The sequence below is a fragment of the Hemicordylus capensis genome, chromosome 15, assembly GCF_027244095.1.
Source record: "Hemicordylus capensis ecotype Gifberg chromosome 15, rHemCap1.1.pri, whole genome shotgun sequence".
Taxonomy (NCBI): Eukaryota; Metazoa; Chordata; class Lepidosauria; order Squamata; family Cordylidae; genus Hemicordylus; species Hemicordylus capensis.
Genome location: NC_069671.1, coordinates 18,605,618 through 18,625,309, shown reverse-complemented (window position 1 = coordinate 18,625,309; position 19,692 = coordinate 18,605,618). Strand labels below are relative to the sequence as shown.

At 53.4% G+C, this 19,692-nt stretch overlaps 1 protein-coding gene across 4 annotated transcripts; it reads left to right on the top strand.

Moving 5' to 3' along the window:
* The first annotated feature begins 715 nt into the window (after positions 1–715).
* On the top strand, positions 716–18,910 carry SMPD4 (sphingomyelin phosphodiesterase 4). 4 transcript variants are annotated; one of them, XM_053279784.1, is made up of 20 exons: positions 716–1,040; positions 1,369–1,452; positions 2,900–2,986; positions 3,201–3,343; positions 3,465–3,540; positions 4,481–4,589; positions 5,606–5,658; positions 5,932–6,083; positions 6,549–6,681; positions 7,294–7,365; positions 9,654–9,743; positions 10,443–10,588; positions 10,991–11,081; positions 11,647–11,747; positions 12,980–13,143; positions 13,668–13,795; positions 14,495–14,728; positions 16,668–16,799; positions 17,483–17,611; positions 18,331–18,910. In XM_053279784.1, exons 2-20 carry the CDS (start codon positions 1,378–1,380, stop codon positions 18,661–18,663), a joined length of 2,448 nt encoding a protein of 815 aa, XP_053135759.1. In that variant the 5' UTR covers positions 716–1,040; positions 1,369–1,377; the 3' UTR covers positions 18,664–18,910. The 4 variants fall into 4 exon arrangements, with proteins under 4 accessions (XP_053135759.1, XP_053135757.1, XP_053135758.1 ...); XM_053279782.1 differs by having other exon boundaries at positions 718–1,040; positions 13,668–13,873; XM_053279783.1 differs by having other exon boundaries at positions 718–1,275; positions 13,668–13,873.
* Positions 18,911–19,692: the final 782 nt, after the last annotated feature.

The window sequence follows — 19,692 nt, the reverse complement described above, 5'->3', positions numbered from 1 at the left end:
TACAGTCACAAACTGCCCAGGGCAAGGGCCTGACGTAGAGGCATAAACTCACTGAGCTTTTAGGGACCGCTGATTCCAGGCTACCACTAAGGATGTGGAACCTAGGAAGCTGCTATATACTGAGTCAGACCCTCGGTCCATCTAGCTCAGTACTGTCTACCCAGACCGGCCTGTCTACCCAGACCCTCCAGGGTTGCAGGCTCTCAGCCCTTTCTTGGAGATGCTGCCAGGGAGGGAACTTGGGTCCTTCTACATGCATGCAAGCAAGCTCTTCCCAGAGTGGGCCCCATCCCCTAAGGGGAATATCTGACCGTGCTCACCCATGTAGTCTCCCATTTAGATATAAAGCAGGGCAGACCCTGCTTAGCTAAGGGGACCAGTCATGCTGGTGACCACCAGACCAGCTCTCCTCTCCACCACTCTTGGCCATCTTGCCAGCGGCTGCACAAGAGCCACCCTGGGCAAGTTGCGGCCTAGTCTGACCCTATCCCAAGGCCTCGCCTCCTCTCACTGAAAGGGCAGCCCAAGGAGACGGGCTGGGCTACCACTCTGAAGTGTGTGGCTTGAGGAGCGAGTGAAGAGGCTACAACCCACGCCTTACGACAGGGGTTTGCGCAACTCTGGCCCGCCTCCAGCTGCTGCGGGACTACAACTCCCATCATCCCACTCTGGCTGGAGATGATGGGAGTTGTATCCAAGCCGCCGCTGGAGCGGGTGGTGGCCAGAAGAGAGTTGAGCGGCCCCTGCTTTACGCCTCGTGCAACGGGCATCTCCATCGCGGACCTCGCTGCTCCCCACCAGAGCTTTAAAAGGCTGGCGTCGTTGCCCCCCCTTGTTAGGCTCCTGTGGACGCGCTAGGTGATCCGGAAGCTGCGCACGGCGCGACAGGTTAGCCTTTTCGTAGGTCTGTGTGGCCCTTCCGGCCCTTCCTGTCACGTGACTCGGGCGCTTAGGCGGTGACGCGATTCGCATGCGCCGCACTTGCAGACGGAAAGAGGCGGGAGAAGACGGCGCGGCTGGGATGCCTCCGCCGAGCAGAGGTGAGGCAACGGAGCCCCCCATCCTCGCGCCCCGACAACAGCCCCGCTAGGTGGGGAAGGCCGAGGCGGACCTTCCCCGCTTGCTCCCGGCTGGATGTTCAGACCCTGCATCCTCCTTGCGCACAATTGCTTGTCTCTGACTGGCAGCGGCTCTTCGGGATCTGTCCCTGACTAGCAGCGGCTCCTCGAGGTTTCATAGAGCCCGACTTTGGGAGTGAAGAGCCGGCCTTTTAAGGCAAGATTTTCCTGTCTGTGTTGTAAAGTCCCTGTTGGGTGGCAGTGAAATCCACAAGTGCTGATTCTGGCCCTTTCCTTCGCTCTCCTGCAGCTTGCTGAGATGACTCCCCTGTTCGGCCACTACAGGAGCAGGGAGATGGCTGCCTCTCATTTTCCTCAACCCAGTTATCTCTTGGTAAGTACAGGCGTGTGGTGACGGTCAAGCTTCAGAAGGCCTCTTGGCATTGTTTAGACAGTTTTTTCACACTTAGGAAGCTGACACCTGCTGAGGCAAACCATTGGTCCATCTCTTCAGTATTGTCTGCTCTGACTGGCAGCCGCTCTAGGACTTCAGAGCAGGCAGCTCCCAGTTCTAGCCCTCTCTTGCTTCTGATGACAGGACTTTGGAAGAGCTCCTCCATTTTCTTTTTTGTTATTTTATTTGTCTTTGATTCCCCCTTAAAAAAAAAATCTGTTCTCATTCCATCTCTGTCTCCTCCCGCACACCCCAGTTCAATCCTCAGCAGCATCTCCAGATAAGGCTGGGAAAGATTCCTGCCTGAAACCTTGGAGAGCTGCTGCCAGTCAGTGTAGACTCCTTTGAGCTAGATGAATCAGTGGTCTGGGGAAGGGCCATCATTCAGCGGAAGAACATCTGTTTTGCTTGCAGAAGGTTCCCAGTTCAGTCCCTGGCAACTCCAGGGTTTGGGGCGGAAAGGAGTCTTTTCCAGCCATACCTGAAGAGACAGATTGGAGCTGAGCCAGTTCCATTGGGTCTCCATCTTTCTCTTTGCTTAAGGAATTGCTTGTGCTATAGGACATGGTGTAGGTAGTGCATCTCCTGAATTGCGTGCAAAAAAAAGGGTCTCATGCAGGGGTAGGCAATTTTGGCTCTCCAGCGGTTGTTGAACTACAACTCCCATCATGCTCAACAACAACAGTTCTCTTGTTGGCGCTGGAGCACAAAGGTTGCCAACCCTGGTGTAGTCAAATCGCATCAACGGCTGCCTTGCCATGACTCCCTGCAATAGTACATTCCCCATGCAAATTACCAAGGTTTATTTGGGAAAACTGCCTGATCCAGCTCCCAGAATTCCCCAGTCCAGACAGCTATGAATGGGAGAATAACGAGGAACTTCCTAGTCAGTGGACGGCTGGGGAACCAGGGAAGCATCTTGTTTTTGTTTCTGTGTAAACTGCATGGAGAACATTTGTGGGAAAGTGGTATATAAATGTTCATAGCAGTAGAAATCTCTGATTAGAATATGCATCAGCCAGAGTAAATGGCTACAGGTTGGGGATTGCCCGGGGAGTGAAGAATGGCTTGACAGACCTTTGGCTCAGTGACAGAGAAGAGGGGCTTCCAGCATTTTCTTCTTGAGAGCACATTTGCCTTCCAAGCTCCTGCCACGGCAAAGCTTCCAGATATCAGAAAGCCTCATTTCTGCTTGTGAGTCCAATGTGGATGTGGACTTGCAGTTCTTGACACACCCCTCTCTGCCCTGTAAGTAGTCCTGAGTCTATAGTTTCCTCACGTCTCAAGGTTTTTCAGTATGGGAATGAGCTGACGTAGAGCAGGGCTGCTATTTATACCTGATATTTACAGAAGTGGGTTGGTTAATTCTCTTTTCTGCTTCCAACAGACGAGCTTAAAGACAGACTGCCTGAACAAGCCTTTTGCCCAGAGGTGTGATGATCTGGAGACTGTCATTGAAGACTTTCCTGCCAAGGTAAAAAGTCTCTTTCTTGTTCAGGTGTGTGTACTTGGAACTATTTTTTTAGCTATCAACAGACCTGTCCTTCATGAACTTGTCCAAGCCCCTTTTAAAGTCATTCAAGATGATGGCTACCACCACATCCCATGGCAGAGAATTCCTCTGATTAAGTGATTAAGCTGTGTGAAAAACCTCAACTCTCTCTCGTTTCCCTGCCTTGCTTTTCAAGGAACTGCATTCCATCTTCCCCTGGTTGGTCGAGAGCATCTTTGGCAGCCTGGATGGCGTCATCTTGGGTTGGAATCTCCGTTGTTTGCAAGCAAGGACTAACCCAACCGAGTACAACCTGGTCCTGGAGTTCCTTGATCCTGGGTGAGCTTGTTCATTTGGGAGGGCACAAAGCCCTCCAGTCGCTTCCACAGGGCAGCTGTTGGAGGCCCCCTTTTCTGAGGGGAGGCTGACCCTTCTTCCTCTTCTGCTGCTGCTTTTGCAGAGGCCCGATGATGAAGCTGGTTTACAAACTCCAAGCTGAGGAGTACAGATACGATTTCCCAGTCTCCTACCTTCCAGTAAGTATCTGGAAAGGGAAGTGCTCATTCAGCATGGCAATGGAGCCAAGGAGGGAAGATGCCCTTCCCTCACCTTAAGTTCGTAACTCCGCTGGCTTTGTATCCGCTTGCTGACGTTTTAAAAAAAAAAAAAAAGAGTAACTTTTGAAAGCATATACTCTTCTCCCCACCCCAACCCCATTGATTAAAATGTCAAATGACTTATGAAACTTTTCACTAAAATAATGCTTTTAAAAATGTGTTTGTGTTTTGCTATAGATTTTTTAATCAATGTGCACTTAACAGTGTGTTTTGATTCCATTGCTTTTTGTTTGTGAGCTGCCCAGAGAACAATTGTTGTGGTTTGGCCAATAAATAATTAACATAATAATAATAAAAAGTAATCAGTGGCATGGCCACCACTGGAGAAATGGGGACAAATGAGCCTGGGCTGCCGGGGTTTGGGGTCCACCGTGGCATCCCCTCACCTGTCCCCCAGGGCTGGGGATCATGGGAGTTGTAGTTCAACAATAGCTGGAGAGCCAAGGTTTCTACCCCTACTTTAAGCTGTTAGGGGATCTATCCCCTTTGCAGTGTGGGGGATGGCTTAACTTTGCATTGGGGTGTTGGGGAACTCTTTTTCTGATCCAAATTGATCCCCACCCTAAGGACAGTTTAAGCTGCAGGGGGAGCAGATCTCGTAACCCAGCGGTTCTCAGCCTTGGTCCCCAGTGGTGGTGGTGGTTTGATTACAACTCCCATCACCCCCAGTCACAATGACGGAAGGCTGTTGCGAGTGACCAGGAATGGTGGGTGTTGTCGTCCCACAACAGAGAGGGACTCAGAGTTGAGAACCCCTTTCCCAACAGTTCCACAGATCCTGGGGTGGGGAGGGCATTTGGGCCAGGGGTAATGAGGCGTTCCTGTTACAGAGAGCACTGCTCCTCCAATCTTTTTCCAGGGCCCTGTGAGAGCTTCAATCCAAGAACAGATCCTCCCCGAATGTTCTCTGTACCACAACAAAGTCCAGTTCCCCCCAGCTGGTGGCCTGGGGTTGAACTTGGCCCTCAGTATCCTTTGGAGAACCTCTCCTGGCGGAGGGGGTGGTGGTGTGTGTGCCTTCCCTGCAGCCCCTGGTTGACGCGCCTGCCGCAGCCCTCGGCTCAGGAACACCCTGCTGTGGGTGGAGGTAACACAGCCAATCGTGCCCTGGAGTGCTCATCAGGACACCTTGTGGCGGCGGGTGAGGGGGCAGCTTGGACTCTCCAGCTGTTGCTGAACTACATCTTCCATCATCCCCACAAACAGTTGTGGCTGGGGATGATGGGAGTTGTAATTCAGCAGCAACGGGAGAGCCAGAGTTGCTCTCTCCTGCCTTGTGGCATGTTGTGTCCTCTGTGGCCCCCAAGGTGGGTGGATCAGCTGGCAGCGTTACATCCTAGTCATTCATTCATTCATTCATTCTATTTTTGCATGTCTATCTCACTCTTCCTCCAAGGAGCCCAGAGCCGTGTACGTGGTTCTGTTTATCCTCACAACGACCCTGTGAGGTAGGTTAGGCTGAGGGAGAAGCAGCTGGCCCAGAGTCACCCAGTGAGCTTCATAGCTGGACGGGGACTTGAACTCACGTCTCCCTTAGTGGTTGATCCTTCTGGCTTTAGCTGGATTTGAATGTCTTGCCCTGGCAATAAGCTATCTTTACTCTCTCTCTCTCTCTCTCTCTCTCTCTCTCTCTCTCTCTCTCTCTCTCTCTCTCTCTCTCTCTCTCTCTCTCTTTTTAAGGCCAGATTGTTAAAAATCTTGAGGACCAAGTGCAATGCCAACTTGGCAGTTGGTGCCGTTTTGTGTCTAAGAGAGTCTTGTGTGACTTCAACTGGCCTCTGGTTCTTGTTGTTGTCGTCGTCCTCCTCCTCCTCTGTCTTTCCAGGTGTCCTGCACCATGTTGAGTAGATCATATCGAATAAGCTTCTGTCCCCATGGCAGTAACAGTACTTGACATTTGTCTAGAGTGCTTAAGTGCTCATAAGTGCCATAAGGTAGGCCATTCTTCTTGTTGTTGCTGGCCTTAACTCTTTTTTTCCACCAGATCCCTTTGAGTATTATATGTTCCACTTTGCAATCAGCCTGATCACCCAGAGGGTAAGTGCTGGACAGCTTTTTCTTCTTCACCACACTGGCTTCCCAGCTCCAGTGAGTATGTTGGGGAAAGGGGTCTCCCCTGCTCTCCCCCACCTCTTTCTGTTTGCGGTGGGAGATTCCGAAAAGCCTGTCCTCCTCCCGCAGCCACTAGTGAGGAGCAAACTTGGCCCATCCAGCCTCCTCGTGTCCAGAGGTGAGGGATTCTTGCAAGAGGGCCAGTTCAGGACCGAGGGGGCGTCCTTCAACTCTGCATATTTTGTCTGTGTCTTCCAGAACATCTCCACCACCTACCACGTCAGCACTTCCAACAGTGCTTACTTCATCCTGGTGGATCGCTACTTGGAGTGGTTCCTTCCCATAGAAGGCAGTGTCCTCCCGCCCCCCTCTTCCGATCCCGGAGGGGCCGTCCCGTCACCTGCTCCCAGGTGAGTCCCTGTCTTGGTGCCGGAGACTGCAGGTTAGCCGTGTCCAAAAGGGGCTTCGAAGGAACACAAGAAGCTGCCTTCTGCCAGGTCAGACTCTTGGTCCATTTCGCTCAGCCTTGTCTACACTGATTGTCAGCAGCTCTCCAAGGTTTCGGGCAGGAGTCTTTCCCAGCCCTACCTGGAGATGCTGCCAGGGATTGAACTCGGGACCTTCTGCATGGGAAGCTGAAACCATGGCTGCTTCTCCTAATGGGACTATCTAGCTCACGTGCAGTCTCCTGTCCAATGTAAACCAGGGCAGACTCTCCTTAGTAAAGGGGACAACTCAGGCTTCCTTGTGTTCTCCTGACTGAGAATATTGGGGGCAGGGGGACATGTCTGTCTTTGGGAAGGGGAGCCCGAGGCCCTTGCTTGGGCGACCCTTTCTAGCTCCCTTTGGACTTGACGTGTCTCCTCTCCCTCCAGGTCTCCGGCCATGCCTTTCACTTCCTATGGGATGCACCCCACGAGCCTGTTGAAAAGGCACGTTTCTCACCAGACTTCGGTGAACGCAGACCCTGCTTCTCAAGAAATCTGGAGGTCGGAAACCCTGCTTCAGGTGGGTCTCGCCTGGGAGGCTGCGGGTGCAGGGTGTGCACCCTGCGCAGCTGTCACGAGCTGCCCTGGGACTCAGCCGGGGACTGAACCTGGAGCTCTCTGCATGTGGAGCTGTGGCTAGGGCAGTGTGGGGACGGGGACAAGGGCACCCCGAGCACCAAGGCAGCCGGTGGAAACGCACCCTTCAGAAAACAACCCTGGGTGTGCCATGCAGGGCTGTGCAGCATTCCCATCCTCCTTAGCCTCAGTGGCGAAGAGTTGGGAGTTGTGGTGAGCCCTGCTAGGGAGCAAAACGAGACCACCTGGTGAGGATTCCTTGTTGTGAGGGTTGAGTGAGCATCTCCCTGCTCCCCTCCTGGCCAGAACTGCCCTTGCGTTCCTCCCCTGGCATTGCAGCTCTGCAGGGACCTCGCAGATCTTCTGAGTCTTCGCAGTGAAGTCTGTCTGTGCAAACACCCCTGACCAGCAGGATTTGCCTTGAGCTTTGGTGGCCTTCGATTCAGCAGAGTCCCCACTAGCCCCAGTCCAGAGCAGAGGCAGCCCCCAAGGCCACAGGCTGGCTCTAGTTCCTTCCCCTCTCTCCAGCCATCTGATCCAGTCCTTCTCCCTCCAGGTCTTTGTGGAGATGTGGCTTCACCATTACTCCCTGGACATGTATCAGAAGATGCAGTCTCCTCAAGTCAAGGTAAGGGTTTGGGCAAACTGCCTGGGCACCTTCTGGGCACTGGTCCTTTCCTCTGGGTGCTGAGGAAATGCTGCCACTGAGCTCTCTGCATGAGAGGGACACCACCTTCTGCAGGCACTGTGGGTCTCCAGTTCCCATCACCTCCAGCCTAGCCACTACTGTGGTGGAGGAGGATGGGAGCTGGAGTCTCTGGGGAGCCCCGTTGGGGAACCCCGGCAACCGCACGAGCTCACTTGGCCCACTGCTGTGCTGAGTGTGGGCAGTGCTCTGCCGTCCCCGTGTGGAGGCCTCTCAGCAGGGTGTGTGTACAGCCTTGCCATGGAACTGGAAGCCAGCCAGTGGGCACCTCCAAGGGCAACAGAAATCAGGCATGTGAGCGACCCCTATTTCCATGACTATAGCCCTGAGCAAATTTTCCAGCTGATTTTATATATACACCTCCTGGCAAGAGAACAGTTCCTGCTATAAGGCCGTATTCTTGCAAACCCCTTAAATATGGAGCCAGCGTGGTGTAGTGGCTAGAGTGCTGGACTAGGACCGGGGAGACCCGAGCTCAAATCCCCATTCAGCCATGAGACTTGCTGGGTGACTCTGGGCCAGTTACTTCTCTCTCAGCCTAACCTACTTCACAGGGTTGTTGTGAGGAGAAACCCAAGTATGTAGTACATCGCTCTGGGCTCCTGGGAGGAAGAGCGGGGTATAAAAAATGTTTCGCAGAGAGAGAGTGCACGCGTTAGATGGTGTCAGGAACATGCAGAATACGCTGGTAACAGAACCAGGATTTTTGGACACGACTCTGGCTTCCGTGACCGAATTGCCGCACGGTAGAGAGAGGCAGCGAAGCCATCCCCGTGCCTGGAGCTCAAGAGTGGCCTAGAAGTGCATGGCCTGGCTGCACTGCGGGATGGCTCTTGTCTGCCTCTTCCAAGGGAATGGCGTGTGGACAGCCTCTCTTCAGGGACCAGCTGGGTGGGCCAAGAGCAGGGCAGGGAGGAGGAGGAGGAGATGCCTGGATCCTGCATGCAGCTCACCTGACCCATCCAGGAAGGACTCCTCTCTTTAAAACAAACCTGGCCCTCTGCTTCGCCCTGTGAGTGTGACTTGGAGATCAGCGTTGCAGCCTGCGGTGAGCCGTGGCACCGTTTTGGCCTGCCAGGTTTGAAGCGGTTGCCCTCACGCCAGCAGGACCCTTGGTGGTGGCTGGCTTTCTCGACCTCTCAGTAGTGGTGGTGGTGGTGGTGGGTCAGCTAACAGGCCATTCTCTGGCATGTCTTCCTGCTTGGTGCGCTTTGAAATTCCTCCCGGGTGCGGGCGAGACGGCCAGGCTAATTCCGCATCTTTCCTTTGAGCACACTCCTCTCCTTTCTTCCGCCGTCTCCACCTTCCACCAATCTGTTCTTCTCTCAGCCTGTCTTGATCAACATGTTCTGAGGGCTAGAGACCACCTCCAGAGTTTAAGGGTTAGGGAGATCTCTGATCTGGTGCAAGAATGGCCTTGCTGGGGCTTGGGCCCGTTGAACCCTGTGCTCCCTTGCCAGCCCTCTTGAGCCAAATGACAAATATTTATATACATTTAAATATTTATAATATTTTCAACAAAAGTTCCCAAAGCAGTTTACATGGATATTAATGAATAAATAAAAGGGCTCCCTTACCCTCCAAAGGGCTCACAATCGAAAAAGAAACAGAAGATCGACACCAGCAACAGGCCCTGGAGGGATGCTGTGCTGGGGCTGGAGAGGGCCGGTTGCTCTCCAGAATCGCCACTTTTAAAAGGGGCCTCTTTGCTCAGTTAGCAGTGGGTGACGGGGCACACAGGGTCTGCAAGCCCACAAGCAGGACCCCCTCCAGTCGGCTCCCCCGCCCACTCATTGCTCAGCCCCCTCTTTTTCATAATCGCTCTCTGCTTTCTCTGCGTGCCCACGTTCTGCAAAAACCTCAAAGACTGATGTTGCAGACCAAAAGGTTCCTGTCTTGAGACTGTCCCAGCAAACTGCCCAGAGGGGGCAGATCTTGAGCTGGACCGTTCTGAGCCTCCAGCGCCACTCTTCTGAGAGTGGAGTCAGGGCTGCTGCTGCTGCTGCTGTTGTGATACTTTTTTTCCCTCCTCCTCGTTGTTGTTGTTGTCCTCAGTTGCATTTGTGACTCGTGTATTTTTGTTTTTGTTTCCCCCTCTCATCCCCTCTGGGCTCATTCTGTGTTTCTTTTTTCTTTCCATGTTCTTCTTCTCTCCCTTCCTTCCTTCCACCCCCCCGCCCCCCCTCCACCCCCCTGTTGTCGTCTCCCAGCTGGAGGTTCTCCACTACCGGCTCAGTATGTCCAGTATCCACCACGGTAGTCCTGCCCCATCCAGCTGCCAGGCCCTCCACACATATCAAGTATTTCCATCATTTCCTTTTTATTTCATTTCATTTCATTTAAAATCCCTTTTGTCTCTTCATACGGTCTGCAAAGCTGCGGTGGGGGGGGGGATGGTGCAGGTGCCCGGGGCTTTCGAGGAGGATTTCCTTCAGCTTCAAGCAGGGCTGCGTAGCTTGGGCCTTCCGGATGTTGTTGGATCACAACTCCCATCATCCCCTGCCACAGCTGCCAGGAGTCGGGGTCCATCCTGCGCAGTCTTGTCTACATTGACTGGCAGCGGCTTCTCCAAGGTTCCAGACAGGAGTCTCTTTCCCAGCCCTACCTGGAAATGCTGCCAGGCAGGGAACTTGGCACCTTCTGCATGCAAAGCAGATGCTCTTCCACTTGGTTAGGGTCCTCCTTGATAACACACTGCATGCATGCAGATGCTCTTCCCAGAGCGGCCCCATCCCCTCAGGGGAATATCTTGCAGGGCTCACATGTAGTCTCCCATTCAGATGCAAACCAGGGCAGTCCCTGCTTAGCAAAGGGGACCATTCGTGCTTGCTACCACAAGACCAGCTCTCCTCTTGAATCACGTGATTGGCTGGCCAGGAACGAAACGGAAATAACTCTGCTTGCTCTGCTTGGCCCTGTAGTGTGTGCACGTGCTCGCTTCCTTTTGGGGTGGGAAGTGACTTCCTCCTGTTCTCCTCCTCTTGCTGCTTCTGATCCAGGAGTTGTTCAGGCCCACCGAGGAGCACGTCTTGGTGATCCGGTTACTGGTGAAGCACCTGCATGCTTTCAGCAACAGTCTGAAGCCAGAGCCGTCTTCCCCCTCGGCGCATTCCCACACGCCCAGCCCGCTGGAGGAATTCAAGAGGTAGGCGCTGGGCTTGAATCCCCAAGAAGCCAGTCTGGCTGAATTTGTATTTGCCTTTTATCCCAAATATGTCTGTGTTCTCTCCTCTGGTGTCACTCAAGGAGGCTCACTCAGCACACTTCTTCAGCTTGTAGAATTGGAAATCTGTAAGCATCAGTGTTCCCTCTAATAGGGAATCCAGATGATGTTGACTCCAGATGTTATTGGGGAACACACACACCCATCATCCCGAGCCAAAGGCCATGGAAGCTGGAGATGATGGGAGTTGTAGCCAGTGGCATCTGGAAATCCCTCTTACAGGGAACACAGGTGACCAGACTCGCAAGCCTGCCGTGAAAGAGCTTCTGTTCCTTTGTACCATGCCTCTGCTGCTGCGTGACCATCTTCTGATGTCTTTTGCAGGATTGTGATTCCTCGGTTTGTGCAACAGAAGCTCTACATCTTCCTGCAGCACTGCTTCGGCCACTGGCCTCTGGATGCCTCTTTCCGAGCCGTACGTCCTCTTGCCCGTTCTCGCGGTGCTGCCTGCCTGCCTGAGTCCTGGAGAGATCTGTGGCTGACGCTTCCCAGCCTGCAAATTGTTCTGTGCTCGGCCAGGCGGTGGGGGCAGTCTGGATGGCAGAATGTAAAACAGTCTCTTGCATTCTTGAAACAGCTGCCTTAGAGGGGGTGCTTTTGAGGCACGTCCCAAGGACCACCTAGCTCAGAATTGGTTTAAGGTAGGGGGGTGTGCACACCAGGAGGGCAAAGGGGTTCACTCGCTCCATATGTCCTAGGGTTGGGGTCAGCAATCCCTGAGCTAAATCTGAGCCCAAGAGGGGTCCGACGCGGCCTGTTCCTTCCTCCTTTCCACTACTGGTCCAGAGGTATGCAAAGAAAGTGGGCTCTGTTGTGAGAAGACGACAGCCAGTGGGCCACTAGCAGGAGTGGAAGGTGGTCCCCTCACTCAGATCTCCCCAAAGTGGCCCATTAGGAAATCTAGTTGCTAACCAGGGCCACGCACGTGGGGGGCAGGGACCCAGAGAACTGTTCTGAGGCACTGATCTTTCTTGCCCTAGGTTCTGGAGATGTGGCTCAGCTACTTGCAGCCTTGGCGATACGCCCCGGAGAAGCTGCTTCCGAGCCCAGAGCCGGCCCCTCGCCTTGTCTTGGACAGATGGTGAGGACCTGGACTGGTCTGAGCCGCTGCCGTCCCTCCCCTGAGAAGAGCTCAGCAGCTGCCGCCCTGAGGGCGATGGAGGACGTTCTGGGTTGGGCGGGAGGAACGTCCAGGCAGGCTCCCGAGAACCGGCCGTATGTCAGCAAAACCCGGAGGAGGAGGAGGAGGAGGGAGACGTGACTGACTGCACCATCCTAGCCGCCCTCTGGCCAGGATGGTGCAGGATATGCTTTTCCTCTCCCCTTGAGTGAGATGGTGCAGCTGAGGAGGACACAGTGGGAGTTGGGCTTCCGCCCTACCCGGAGCACGGCTGGCAACCATCACTGTCCCCTTCTCCCACCTTGGTTTTTGCCAGCCCACGGCTGTTCCTCAGGAGCACATGTGGGGCTTGGAGCCCAGCTGGATACTGCTCAAGAGAACCTTCCAGGGATTGTGGAAGAGCAGCGAGTAGGCTGGTTAGCAACACCGTTGGTGTTTCGGCCTGGTTCAAAGCAATACCCTGGTCGACTTCAGCCCCTCTTAATTGCAGAAGAGAGGGCTTAGAAATGCAAGGGAAGAATCCATGTAGTGATGGAAGCTGGTAGGAAACCATGGAAGAAGGGCAGCACAGCTTCTCACAGGGAGCTGCCATCTACTGAGTCAGACCCTTGGTCCACCTAGCTCAGGATTGTCTTCACAGATGGGCAGCGGCTTCTCCAAGGCAGCAGGCAGGAGTCTCTCTCAGCCCTGTCTTGGAGACGCTGCCAAGGAGGGAACTTGGAACCTTCTGATGCTCTTCCCAGAGCGGCCCCATCCCCTAAGGCAAGGCAGGGAAAACTTGGCCCTCCAGATGTTGCTGAATGACAACTCCTGGGAATTATAAGGGGAATAGTTTACAGTGCTCACATGTAGCCTCCCATTCCAATGCAAACCCTGCTTAGCAAAGGGGACAGCTCCATGCTTGCCACCCTAAGACCAGCTCTCTCCTCCTCCTCCTCCTCCACCACCAGTTCTGGCCTGGGACCTTTGCATCTCGGAAGGTTCCTCCAACCCTGGGCTTGGGACAAAAGGGAGTCCTCCTTACTTGAGCCATATTTTTTTTTAAAGGAGAACAAAGCTTCCTTCAAATTGCAGTTCATAATGGTGCAATCCTGCCAGTCAGCCTGACACTGGTGGGCAGCAGGGAGAGGGAGTGGAGGGGAACCGCGCTCTCGTTGACCCTGTGACCTCCCTCCCTCCCTCCCTCCCGCCAGGGCTCCTTTTGTGCAGGAGAACTTGCTGATGTATACCAAGCTCTTTATCAACTTCCTGAACCGAGCTCTCCGTACAGACCTGGTCAGCCCCAAGAATGCCCTGATGGTCTTCAGAGTGGCCAAGGTCTTCGCCCAGCCCAACCTTGCGGAGATGATCCAGAAAGGTAAACGGGGGCACCCAGAACCCTGCCGACCCTCCCTTGCTTTCCCGCCGGCAGCAGAGAAATGGGTGGGACCCTGGAGCCGCTGTGCGTGGCCCTGCGCGAGGGCGTCCAGAGCCTCGATGGCTTGTCTCTGCCCCCTGCTGTATCTCAAGGACTGCGAGTGTGCAGCCTCCTGCCCCGTCTGAACGGCATCCTCTGGGGCCAGGTCAGCACCAGGTTTGGGGGGGGGGCATGGGGCAAGGCCCTGTGCTGGGCTCCCACCCTCCGGGGTGTCTGAGGAAACAACTGGGCAGCGCCCCCTATATCGAAAAGACGGCCAAGCAGGAAGGCTCACTGGCTTGCAGCGGGCAAGGATGGGAGCTTTCAGGGGTTGGTTGGGCCCGCGGATGGTGGTGGGCGCTTGGGCCCTCGCCCCTGTGCCCAGTGAGTGGTTGCAGTGCGGAGGTGGGCCTGCAGCAGGCGACAGCCCCACGTGTGGCCCAGGAAGGATCCCACCAGTTGCCGCCTTGTCCCCCCCTTTGCAGGAGAGCAGCTCTTCCTGGAAACGGACCTTGCCCTGCCTCACCGCCAGCACCGACTCTTCATGAGTCCCAGCCTTGCGGGGAGCTTCCTCTCCCCCCGGCCGCCGACCATCACAGATGCTTCGTTTAAGGTGAAGAGTCACGTCTACGGCCTGGAGGGGCAGGACTCCCAGTACAAGCCCATGTTTGGGCTAGAAGTCAGGAATCTGGTAAGCTGCTGCCAAAGGTGGGCAGCACAGTAGAAACGTGGCCGCTCTGTCTTGGCCGGGGGGGGGGATGGCAAAATCATGCACAGCTCCCTTTGTGGGAGGTGGGGAGAAGCTTCCCTCTAGGATCTCTGCCCAGCACGCTTTATTCTGGGGCTTAGGGACTCATCGGAAGCTGCCTTATGCCGAGTCAGACCCTTGGTCCATCTTGCTCAGTCCTGTCTGCACTGACTGGCAGCAGCTTCTCCAAGGTTGCAGGCAGGAGTCTCTCCCAGCCCTCCCTGGAGATGCTGCCAGGGAGGGAACCTGGGACCACTTCTGCATGCAAAGCAGATGCTCTACCTCTGTGCTGTGGCTCCATCCCCTGAAGCAGCAGCCAGCGCGCCTACGTCGTTGCCCATCCAAATGCAAACCAGAGCAGATCCTGCTTAGCAAAGGGGTGATTCGCACCCCAAGGGCTTGCTCTCCTCCTCCAAACTGTTTTGAAGCCAGACACTTGCTGGTTCTCCTCAGCCCACGTGCCCTGTTGCTTTTCTCAGTGCTCTCCCCTGGCTTACCTGGCCAGCAAGACGGCTTGGATCCAAGCCTGTGGCTTCTCCTCTTTCTCTGCTGTGTCTCCTTTAGGTGCTGCGATTGGCCCAGCTCATCGGGCAGGCCCAGCAGACGGCCAAATCCATCTCGGACCGTTCCATAGAGGCCTTGGCTAGCCAGTCCTTCCTCTCCTGGTTCCGGTTTGGCCCGGCTGACTTGAACGGCTCCTACACAGGCAACGACATGGATGAAATTGGGCAGGACAGCATCAAGAAAACAGACGAATACTTGGAGAAGGCCTTGGAATACTTGTGCCAGATATTCCGGGTACAGGGACTTTGCTTTGTCTCCTGAAGATCTCTAAAGCACGCAGGCGAAAGCAGAAGAGATTGCACCCTTTATCTCTAGCACCCTTGCAAATTAACTGAGAGCTCTTGAGAAAGCGGGTGCTTATTGAGAAGAGGGCCCTCTTTAGAAAAAATTCCAAGGGGTTGGGTCTTCAAATCGAGACTTGATTTGCAAATGTCTGAAGTCTCCGTGACCAATATTCTCTCTAAGGCGTGCACATGTGTGCACGTTCAGACATTTGATGTCCGCTTGGTTAATTTTAGATCCTGCTCAGGGTAATCAGGAAGGCCCCACTCTGAATTCATGTGCGCGCACAGTGCCTTGATACTGCCGCCCAGAATAAAACTCATCCCTCACAGAGATGAAAGAAATGAGAGAGTATCCTGCCCATGACTCCCACTGGCTGCTCTGTGTTGCTAAGGAGGAACCAAGAGAAGCTTCAAACTGACCAGGGCAAACACCCAGCTTGCTCACCCGGTCAGAAATGGGGTAGGACCACTTTCCTAACCCAGTTCAGGAGCAGTGCGCGCTCTCGTTTTGTGATGGTGTGCGATTGAAAAATAAGGAAGGTGGCACAGGCAGGGGTCCGAAGGCTATCCCTCCTTCCTCGCTTAATGGCAGGGTACAGCAGCTGCTGGGCAGGATGGAACCTTCCTCTCTGATGGGAGTCATGCAGAGAATCATTGCCTGTGCTCTTTACTTCATTTTTTTTGCTTGCACATGATCACAAAATGGGAGCATGCAGAGCTCCCCCACTTGGGTAGAATGCTTGTCCTACCCAATTTCTGATGGCGCAAACTAGCCTAAACAAAGGGTTGTGCTGGGAGATGCAACTGAAGAGGGGACTAAACCTGTTTCTTCCCGAGGCTGCCCCCTCCTGAATGGTGCATTGAGGCCTACTGGGAGGTGACAGTGGTGGCAACTGGTTTAAGAACAGCCCTGCTGGATCAGGCCCAAGGAGGCCCATCTAGTCCAGCATCCTCTTTCACACAGTGGCCCACCAGATGCCTCTGAGAAGCCACAGGCAGGAGTTGAGGGCAGGCCCTCTCTCCTGCTGTTACTCCCCTGCAACTGTGTTGAGAGGCATCCTGCCTTGGAGGCTGGAGGTGGCCTATACTCCTCCGACTAGTAGCCGCTGATAGACCTCCTCCATGAAGTTATCCAAACCCTTTTTAAAGCCATCCAAGTTGCTGGCTTGCACCACATCTCGTGGCAGAGAATTCCACAAGTTGATTATGCATTGTGTGAAAAAGTACCTTCGTTTGTTGGTCCTAAATTTCCTGCCAATCAATTTCATGGGATGACCCCTGGTTCTAGTGTTGTGTGAGAGGGAGAAGAATTTCTCTCTCTCCACTTTCTCCACACCATGCATGATTTTATAGACCTCTATCATGTCTCCCTGCAGTCGTCTTTTTTTCTAAACTAAAAAGCCCCAGGTGTTGTAGCCTTGCCTCATAAGGAAGGTGCTCCAGGCCCCTGATCACCTTGGTTACCCTCTCCGGCACCTTTTCCAGTTCTACAATATCCTTCTTAAGATACGGTGACCAAAGCTGTACGCAGTACTCCAGATGTGGCTGCACCATAGTTTTTTGTATAAGGGCATGATAATATTAGCCGTTTTATTTTCAATCCCCTTCCTAATGATCCCTGGCATGGAATTGCCCTTTTTCACAGCTGCTGCACACTGAGATGACACTTTCAATGAGCTGTCCACCACGACCCCAAGATCCCTCTCCCGGTCAGTCGCCGACAGCTCAGACCCCATCAGCATGATAGGACAACAGGCTGGAAATGGGTTTGCTTTGTATGGACACATTGCAGGACCTGTAGCTGTGTTCTTGGGCCCCTTGTCTGTTGAAGTGTGTATTGCTTTGCCTTTTGGAGCCTAGTTAGCTTACTCTTTCTCTCTTCTTTCCAGCTGAATGAAGCCCAGTTGAGCCATCTGATGTTGAACTGGAGGTCAGCTCAAGATGAGAACGGGAAGAAGCAGCTTCCAGACTGCATTCAGAGTGAGGATGGGCTAATTCTCACGCCGCTTGGCAGGTACCAGGTAAGAGGCTGGTCTGTCTAGAGAGTTTTGCCAAGCTGTAGTTAGCGTGCATTTTCCTCTTTTAGTGGGCAGGAGGGTGGCTCAGCGCCAGGCCTGGGACTTGATTCTACCCGCCTTTCAGAGACTTCTGAGATACAATCAGTTGCCGTTCCTCCCCCACACACACACACACCCCACCCCGCAACCCCAGATAGGACTATAATAGCAATTTTGTGCTCTGGTAATGTTGTGCTTGGAGTGCATGATGGTCCAGTTGATCAACTTGCAAAATCGGTTGCAAAGCTGCTGAAGAAGTGAATTCAGCCCCACACGAATTGGAGCTGACGCCCAAAGCCGTGGAGGTCGGTTTCAAGATCCAGTAGCCATGTTGGTCCATTGCTGCAATAATGCTGGAATCCTGCAATGCCTCAGGCCAGGGGTTCACAACCTTGGGTCCCCCAGTTGTTGGACTACAACTCCCACCATCCCCTGCTGCAGTGGCCATTGTGGCAAGGGATGTGATAGGAGCTGTAGCCCAACAACATCCGTGGCCAAAGGTTGTGAAACCCCTGCCTTCGACTAATGGATCTACCATTAGTCTGAGCTTCTGTAGTTCTCACATTCTTGGAGATGTTAGATGGAAGAGCTATAAAACGAGCTTTGGGGTTCCGAGGCTTTAAACCTGTGACTTGCTGTCCTTCTAGATCATCAATGGCCTGCGCAGATTTCAGGTAGAATACCAAGGAGACCCCGAGCTGCAGCCCATCCGAAGTTACGAGAGCACCGTCCTTGTGCGGCTGCTTTTCCGGCTGTCCTCTGCCATGAACGAACGGGTAAGTGACGTGAAGAAGCCTCTCTGCTTCCCGTAGCTCATGGCCTTCTTCTCCCTCCTGCACATGTGTTTCCACTGCATTCTTTCTGCAGTGCTTGTCTATGACAACTACTGCCATTAGTTCAGGAAAAAAGCTGTTTAAGGAGAGACGTGATAGAAGGCTATAACATTATGCGTGGTGTAGAGAGAGTGGGCCGCGAGAAGTCTTTCTCACTACACTAGAACCAGGGGTCATCCCATGAAATTGATGGCCAGGAAATTTAGGACCGGCAAACTGAAGTACTTTTTCACATTGTGGCAGAGGATCTGCGGAACTCTCTGCCATGGGATGTGGTGGTGGCCACCAGCTTGGATGGCTTTAAGTGGGGCTTGGACAAATTCATGGAGGACAGGTCTATAAATGGCTACTAGTCTGGATGGCTCTATGCTGCCTCTGGGCTTAGCTGCAGGAGGCCTGTAAATCCCAGTTGCCAGGGGAGCAACAGCAGGAGAGGGGAGCTTACCTTCACCTCTTGCCTGTGTGGGCTTCTTAGGGACATCTGGTGGGCCACTGTGTGAAACAGGATACTGGACTAGACAGGCCCTGGGCCTGATCCAGCCAGGTGGTTCTTGTATACTGCTTTTCAGAAAACGTTCTCAGAGAGGTTTCCATACAGAAATGTCCATCCAGTTACTCTTTCTTTTTCTTCTTCGTGTCTTGACTGTTTTGCTCCCTCTTAGTTTGCAGCCCAAATGGAGACTCTCTGTGCCCGGCCAGACTTCCTTGGCAGCTTCTGCCGCTACCATCTCACTAACCCCTACCTCATGGAGAAGACCAGGCACAGCCCACTGGCCAAGCAGCGTCCAGGCCCGATTCGACAGCCGAGAATCAGCCTGAGGTTTCTGGCCAGCTACAGGACTCTCCTTTCCCTGTTCCTGCTGTACTTCGTTGGCTCGTGGTTCTGTATTGGGCCCCTGGCCTTTCTTTTCCTCCTCCTCCTTGGATATCTCTTGTATGCCACCGTCATGACTCTCTTCACTGAAAGGAGGAGGAAGCCGCCCCATCAGCACTGATATTTTTGCACTTTTGTTGCAACAACAGATCTCCTTGGTAAATCAGGGTGGGGGCCTGTGGAAAGATGCTGGCTAAAATCACAGGCTCGTGTGGTTGATTAAATCTCATATTTTTAATCGGGTACAACAGATTTGTAAACAGAGGGCTGTGTACCTTTTGTGACTGACAACACTATGCTTGTTGGTAAATCCTATTTTGATAAACTGCCTTTTTTATTGTTAAAAAAAAATCAGACAATGGACTATATTGAATGCTTTTGGGAAAGTGTCACAACTGCGTTGCAGCTGCAGGGATGCATCCATTTCTAATGTCTGCCTTTGCTTGGGGTGGTTCTTTCATAAGTTAAGGCCAGATCAAGTGGTGGCTTCTTAGGATGGCCAGAGACCCCTCTGCTGTTCCCCACCCCTAGAGCAACTCCTTAACGGGCTGAGCGGTCTGTGAAAAGGGGGAGAAAGAAGAGGAAATGAGCGACGAGCAGGAGTGCACTTCTCTTGCATCACCAGCACTTGCTTAAATTACTTATACTGTGCCCCTCCAGTACACTACGGCTCAGGGTGGCTCACAAAATCAGTAAAATCAGATACAATATAAAACTAAAAGAAATTAACTAAAAACAAGGTTAAAACTAGATCTAAAATTACGAGTTTAAAAAGCTAAAACCCTCCAAAATGCCTCTCCAAAGAGGTGGGTCTGTAGCTGTCTTGGAGGGAGGGAGGGAGCTGGGTGAAGCTCTTCTGGGAGGGCATTCCAAAGCCGAGGGGCCACAGCCAAAAAGGCCCCGCCAACTGGATCTCTGTTAGGGGCAGGGCTATGCGCTTGAGTATTGCCATTTCCTCTTCCACCTTTTCATTAGCGTTCTAAGGGTTCCTGGGGCAGAGAAGGTGCTTGCACTGTGGCTCTTGATGCACAGGAGGAAGAAGCAGAGCGGCAGGGAGCAGCATCGGAAAATATGCACAGGTGCGGGTATTTGGTACTCTGCCTCAGGTGCATTGAGGGCTGAGCTTGCCACCACCTTCCCTTTAAAGGGT